At 43.6% G+C, this 7,867-nt stretch overlaps 1 protein-coding gene across 1 annotated transcript in view; it reads left to right on the top strand.

Moving 5' to 3' along the window:
• The first annotated feature begins 615 nt into the window (after positions 1-615).
• The window catches only part of ntng2b (netrin g2b), a 72,617-nt gene continuing 65,365 nt past the window's right edge, over positions 616-7,867 (top strand). Inside the window, 2 exon segments of the mRNA XM_078271576.1 lie at positions 616-643; positions 646-914. Coding sequence (XP_078127702.1) covers positions 616-643; positions 646-914 — 297 coding nt within the window.

Below are 7,867 nucleotides of genomic sequence, written 5' to 3'. Positions count from 1 at the left end.
TATCCGCATGTCATTTCAAAGTCTGACATTTAACTTTTATTTAAAAGAAACATATCATGCAGGATATATGAGTTCGGCAAAATTACATTTACAGTAAGATTAAGGCTGTGTTGAATTGATGAGGATACATTGCTCGTCACACTAACTCCTCACGTCTCTCACATTTGTCCTTATTCGCCCCCAGGACAATCAGAGGAGCTCGGCCAGTGCAGAACGTCAAATGGATATACCTGAAGACGCAGTAACTTCTCCTTCATCCTCCACGACCAGCTCCACTTTTCCCCTGCAGGACACCGCTCTCTGAGAAATGACCCCGCGTTAACATCTCCCACCCAACCCCCTGCAACACTATGGTTAAAGTGTATGCTGAGATTAATCTCTGTAACATTATCCGCCTCTCCACCCACCTCGCATCTTCCTCAGGAAGTCAGCCGTCAAAACAAGAAAGTGCCCCTCTTTCGGCTGTGTGGGGACCGTCAACATCTGTGAAGAGACACTGAGCGGAAGATTTTATAAGCCTGGGGGCAAGTTGTGTCAACTTACCTGCACCTCTCCTTTCACAATACAGCAGTATGGCGCTAGGGATGTTCACTATTTACTTATGATCACCGCTCCATGCGCTTCACCTCTCCTCTGAGCTCAGTGGCCCCCCTCACCCTGTGCCGGACCCCGCACCAAACACCCCACCGCCTGCCATGCTCCTCCAAGCCGTGTTTCTGCTGTTGCTGCGCTGCTTGGCCTCCACGCTGGGCCAGTACGAACTGTGCAAGTCCCTGGTGAGCACGGATGAGGGCTCGGTGTGGGAGCAGTACGCGTGCCAGCCGAAGAGCACGTCCATGAAAGACTACATGCGGATCAAGGTGGATCCGCCCGGAATCACTTGTGGAAACCCGCCCGAGAGGTTCTGCACTCTGGTGAGTTTAAGTCGGGACTTGTACAGCATATTTTACACCTTGACTAATAACTTTAAAAAGTATAAACTAATGTATATTTGAAAGAGTAAAGAGCGAACACAGTACAAACACATGCTCCATACTTGCAGAACACCTTGGTTGGTTTTCATTAAAATATAGTTTTAAGTGTTAACAGTTGAAAACTATTATTCTGGAAATCAACAAAGTCACAGGGTTATGCAATTAAGCTGAATAGTGACAACAGTGAAAAGTAGTGACAGAAGAAAACAAGGTCGAATTAAAGTGAGAGCAGGAGTCACACTATAAAAGCTATAGGGACATAAAAGGGATGACATAAGTGCAATGACATGGCATGGCTCGACCTCCCTCAGAGAGGTCGGGAGGTGTTGTTTACATTAGTATGGACTTGGCAGCCCGGGATCCGGTTTGATTTGCTTCTAGAGGACCTCACATTCCCTCTGGTAAAATGAATATAGTTGGACCTTTTTAGTTCCAAGGACACTAAAGGGTGAGCTGCAGGAAAACTCGTTAAAATGTCTGCACAGCAATATTTAACACACTTTGGCCTGCAGGCTAGTTCCCATCCCTGCTAATGTATGGGTAATAATTTGAAATAAGGGTTATAAAATCATTGTAATCCTAAGAAGACTGCAATTAAACTTCCCCACTGCCTTTTTAGAGGAATGTTTGACTCACAAGATTTGACTCACTGTGTGTGTGTGTGTGTGTGAGACTGCAAGTTCATCCTCTTAATAATCGCCCCGCTGCCACCGACTGTCCACTCAATGAGTTGGCCATATTGAAGGTGGCAGACCTGTCTCAACAGCCATGAGTCAAGATCTCACAACAAGTGTTTCTGGAGAGTGTTTAAGCCCTTCTGCATCACATTACACAATCATGTCATGCCCGGTAATTAGGCGTTTGTATTCTGTGTAACTGGAGATTTGTTACCTGAAGACAGATTTTACAAACAACCCTCCACCCCCCCTTTCTCCCTCCCTTCCTCTCAGACTGACAACAGTACTTGGGGTCATTTGACAGGAGCAGGAAAGGATATTGTGCTTATTGGATACGTAATGGTTAATGATTTGTTTAATGTAGAAGGAGCGGAAACCACAGTCGTCTTGAGTAAGCCTCTCAGATGACTTTCTCTTGAGACAGGAGACGGACAGAGGCAAAGGGGAGACGTGAAGAGCGATGCTCGCTGCCATAACGTATTGACGTCTGCCCCCTAATGGCCCTGGCCTGGAAACTTCTATAACTATGTTTCTGAGTGAGCAATGTTGAAATATTGATGGGTTCCTTAATGGGCTTCCCTGCAAGGGTTGGCCAGCATCGCTCCATCCCAAGTATCCACAGTGTGCTGCTAGGCCGATGAGAGAGAAAGAAAGAGAGGGACAGAGGGCGGTACGGGAAGGAATCTGGTCTTAGTCAGCACTTTTACATCGGACGGGGATTTTATAGTAGAAAGTTCCGGTTCATCTCAAGTCATCTGTGGCTGTAGGATAGAACCAGGCCCCTTAGTGCACTAGCTGGGGATTAAGAGAGTTAGGAGGCTGTGAGATGAAAGTTTACTTGAGAAGTAAGGGATGTCAGACCAAATTCCTACATAATGAGAGAGCAGATACGGGTTTAATATTATCACTAGATAAGTATTTGACTTTTTGACGATATACAGTATGTCTATTTGGGGTCCTATGTGCAAAAAAGTAGCTTTTCTGGCAATAAATAAATAGTAATGGTAATAAGCAATGGTAATAATGCATATTTTTTCCATTTATCAAACAAAAAATCTCTGCATTTTGGGTTGAGAATCATTACATAGTATTTACTTCTAACAGAGGATGCACTCCAGCAGGGAATCTAAGCCATTACACCTCCGTCTTTCTTTTGGACCCACCAATGGCGTATTAGTTGACGGTTATTGGTATACAGATAATTTATTTTCAGGCAAGCAGCATTTTTTTTCTCGTCCTCTTGCCCCTGGATTTGGCAGCTTTACAGAAAAGCCAGTTTCTTATCTAATTGGTGTACATTTACATTCACTCATTCAGCAATCCCACAAGTCAAGGGAAAGTCGGGGCACTGGAAAAAAAAAAGACTGCATCACCCATTGCACAGAGCTGCTCATCCTTAATAAGACTTGAGATATACTGCGGAAGATGCAAAATACCCCCCCCCCCTTCCTAAAAACTATGGAGTGTTCACTTTTGGGGTTTTGATGTTAAGGCATACTGTAGCTTTCCCTGCTTTCACAGGTTTACAGTAGCTTTTGGTCCCTCCATCTCCATAGGGATGCATTTTTCCACTCTATTTATCTCTCTTGTTCCCTGGGAATGCAGCATCCTTCCTCCTCAGCCAAAAAGGCCAGCATGTTGGCTTCTTTCAACATGACGGGCTTCCAGCACTTTGACAAAGATGCTACTGTCACTAGTGCAATATACACTTTCTTTGTAGTTTCTCTGGATGATACAGCTTCTATAGAGTCTTAGCTTGCAGTTGAGGATGATGAAGTAAGTAGATTTTAGAGGGGTGAGGCAGTGTGTTGCAGAGGGGGATATCTAACGATGAGGGAGAGGGAAGATCCAAGCTTAGCTAGGCAGAAAGATGAAATCCGACCACAGTTCCACAGTAGTACACACAGTGTCGATATAAAAATGCTGCATTCACAAAGGTCTCGGTGTGCTGTTCTTTGTTATTTTGCTTTTTGGTTTTGAACCAAAACCTTCAATCAACCATCTCCCTTGGGTCCCGAGAGCAGAGATCAGCCGAATGCAAATGGGATGCATGCATGTGTACAGGAATGTACATGTACACTGTGCTGTGACACCAGCAGGGATATGTGAAACGTGTGCACGAGTTGGCCGACAGCGCACGGTAGTATGTCTAAGAAAGACAAAAAAAGAACACGCCTTCCTGTTCCACAACACATTTGCCCGTTTTAGAAGGTAGAAATCAGCCAGCTCTAAAAATAGACATGAGAAGAGAGAGAAGCCGCGCAGCAGCGGAAGAGGAGCATGCAGGAAGGGGAGGGCAGCTGGTAGCGTGGATCCGTGCTTCCCAGACTGGGCCTATGGCCATACTGCATACTCCCTGCCCAGTGAAGACCTGCCAGGCCCGACTGGCCTGCCCTGCCCAGCAGTGGGCCATTGAGGCCATGCAAATGGGCCATGCACACCCAGCAATGGACCATCCCTGATGCACCTCCCTGGGGTTAAAGCTAGCCCAGGTGGCCAGTGTCCTAATAATACACCCTCAGAACGGAATTTGGGCGCAGCATGAGCAGGTTTGACAGTGCAGGGCATAATTAATGATGGGAAACAGAGAGAAAGAAACAGACAGCTAAACAGAGCGACAAAGAGAGTGACTGTACGAACAAGGGAAGTGGGGGAGGGTGTAATGGCATGGCTTGCTCCCCATTAGGACACAGTTAAAAGTGATCAAAGAGTGTTTAGATGTGTTGGCAGAACGGGAGGATAGTTATAAGTGAGATTTATCCCTGACTGAGGTGATACTAAGAGGGATTGGCCACAGAGGCTTAGACAGCCGGAGGTGAACGTAGCAAAGTGCCTAGTCTCGCCCATCAGGATCTCAGGACTGATGGCTGTCTGGAGAGGAGCGACCATAAGTATGAAAGCTACAGAGCCGGTGTTTCTGTGTTTGTACCTGTGTGAGAGATAGACTGACCACAGTATTTGAGTGATAATTCAAAGGGAAATTTGCACCTGGTTGTTATTAGTAAGTAATTAAGTAAAGTGTATTTTTAGAGCACATTTAAAACACATCTTAAGCTGACCAAAGTGCTGTGCAAAGAAGCACCAAGGTGCTGTATAAAAACATTGAAATGTAAAAATAAAACTAAAGAAACTAAACACAAAAAAGTATCCCACCAACAACAACAAGCAGCAATTTAAAATACAGAATTATAGACATAACAGAATGAGCGATTAGTGTGTTAAAAAGGCCAGAGAGTAAAAAGTAGGGAGCACATCTACCTAAAGGTGCGCTGTGGAGCAGCAACAGCAAAGGCTCTGTCACCTTTTAGTTTGAGTCGAGATCGGGGGACATAGAGGAGAGATTTCTCCTCAGATCTAAGAGACCTCGGGGCTGAGTGCCTTTGAATAAGATCTGTGATATAAGATGGTGCTTGACCATTAAGAGCCTTGAAGGCAATCAACAGGGTCTTAAATTGGATTCTAAAGTTGATGGGTAGCCAGTGATTAGCATATATTTGTGTCCCTTATGATTATTGTTCGCGATAACATTTTACTTACCACCTCAACTGTAGAGTTTTGTGAAATACAGACAAGTGCAAGGAAGCGCGAGCCTCTTAGCTTTCCAACAAAACTTCAATGCAACAGAATCTATCTAAAAAATACAGACACAGAAAAAAACTCCCCTGGACATTCTGTTGAATGTTTGGAAAGCTGTAGACTCACACTCTCCGCCACTGTTAAGATTGTTGTTTCCGTAGTCCTCGTTCCCAGAATTTGCACAGGTAAAATGATGGACTATAACTAATACAATCTTTATCTTGGCGAGGAGCAGGAGTCTCTCAGGAGATACTTTGTGTTTACTCTCAGTCAGACTCTGACTCAGTCAGAAGTTTCTGAGATGATTTCCCTAACACAGCAATTAAAGGGGAAGTACACTGATTTTACACATCAAAGTGTGTTTACAGGTCTTCGGGAATACTACTGCATATGTGAAAAAGTTGGGTAAAGCCTAAAAAACAAATCTGGGTGTGGAGTAAGGCTGCACAATATATTGTTTTTTTTTAATCGTCATCGCAAAATCAACTGGCGCAATATACATATCATGAAAGGCTGCGACATATTGCGAAAAACACTTTCACAGATTTTCTTGTGTTAGTTGAAAGAAAACATCAGTAGAAAACTGCACTTTATAATGTAACTCTTTTTATAGTGGTGCCTTTTATATTCAAATCAATGTTCAATTTGTTTAATAAAAGAATATTGTAATGATTTCCTTTCACTTGTTTTAAATTCAACAAGCAATACGGTGTATTTTAGCAGAATACCAAAAGTAGCAGAAATGCAGAACTGAGTAAACTTTAATATCTGTTTATTTATCGCAAGTAATATCGTTATCGCGATATTCAACAATGTCATCACATATCGCATATTTTCCTTATATCGTCCAGCCCTAGTGTGGAGTTAGAAAAAAGTGAGGTTACCAGACCTCTGTAGCCCGCTCCTCATCTTTGCTCGAGGCTAGCGGATCAAGGCTACATTAGCATAACACACCCACAGCTCTAATTTAACTGTAGGTGCTCATTTTGTATTGTGGGTAATGTAGGCGCCAAGTTTCGACAAAGAATAAGAATGTGTGGAGTAAAATATCTCTGGTTCTGCTGCTTGATTTTTTAATTCCTTTAAAAAAAAATAATAACTGTCGGACATGAGTACAACCATGTTACAGGAGTTGCTTAATCAGTAGAGTACTCTTTCTGAAACACAGGAAGTATAATATAGAGATCTCTGTTGCGCAATCCACGTCATTTGTCTCAAAGCATAAAATCCTTTTCCAGCCCGTCTGCCTTCCTTTATCTACATCTCCTCCTTTGTGACTGGTTTAAATTGAATAACAGACATCAGTAAAATATAATGGCTTTTACGTGAATTCACCTCAGTGCACTCAATGACAAAAAGTTATTTCAGTGCACTGTATCTACTGTAAGCTAAGATAAGTTCCTAACATAACTTGTCCGACTGTAGAGCAGCATGGTGGCCCTGCTCTGTCCTTCTTCTCTCCTCCCCCCAGCACAGTCACACATGCCTACAATAAACATTGACTTCTGCTTGCATGCAGTCACACACACACACACACACACACACACACACACACACACCACCCACCCACGCACGCAAACACACACAAAACACCCACCCACGCAAACACACACACCTAAGACACATTTACACTTGCCGACTGCTGTTTCGTGAAACATTTTACAGCGAGTGAATAATCACCGCTTTTTAGGTAATCAAACTAAAAGGATTTGTAATTCTATACGTGTTCTTCACTTATATACATACAGTACATACTCCTGTATGGACACATTTTTCAGGCAACACTCACACCATCTTCACTCAGGGTAACAAGAACCAGTATGATGGAAAAACCTCCAACAGAATAAAAGATTAACGTTATAAGTGAAAAAGCAATATCCCTTTCTCTTCCCCTCTGTGGCCTTTTTAATAGGAGGGTCATTTCATTCGATGTTTCTCGAAAACAAAATAAATTGTGTTCTCCGAGTGTGTATCCCTACCTTTATTCCCCCTGCTGGCAATATAACTTAGAAACTTCTATAAGTGGAGGAAGAAATAAAGACAAGAGGAGAGAGAAGGCAAGGCGTTACTTTTGGGGGGAGGGGGGCGGTGGTGGTGGCAGAAATGGACATATAAGTGAGGGGAGAGAGGGGGAAGGGCATGCAGAGCACAAATTTCATCATGCTTTAATTCTGTTTTTGTTTTTTCAAACGAGAGCTCACTCACAATCAGTCCTCGTAGCCCTAACACGAGGAAAACTTTAGCACTTGAGGAGTTATAAATGACTGTTTATAATCACATTGTTATCCCGCAAGTGAAAACAAGACAGTCACTCATTGCAGAGGCATCGTGGTGGCTGTTGTCGTGGAGACAGGATCCCAGCGAGGATAATTGCTGGAGGGGCTTAGCAGTGCGGGCCACCTGCCGCAGCAGTTGGCAAGGATCTGAGTGTGTATATGCGTGTGTGTGTGTGTGTGTGAGTGTGTTTTCGGGTGTTTGTATCCTGGCATAGATGTAGTGGGCCGGGGCAGAGTAGTAGCAGGAGGCAGAGTGGGATGAGGAGGACAGGGCACACAAAGGGCTTAAACATAACCTAGCGCGTAAGTCTCTCATGGGGATAAAAAAATAAATAAAAAATCTTCCAGCCTATATTACAGTATT

This window comes from Sander vitreus, chromosome 16, assembly GCF_031162955.1.
Source record: "Sander vitreus isolate 19-12246 chromosome 16, sanVit1, whole genome shotgun sequence".
In the NCBI taxonomy this organism is placed as follows: domain Eukaryota; kingdom Metazoa; phylum Chordata; class Actinopteri; order Perciformes; family Percidae; genus Sander; species Sander vitreus.
The sequence above is the reverse complement of the archived record's forward strand: the minus strand, read 5'-3'. Positions and strand labels throughout refer to the sequence as shown.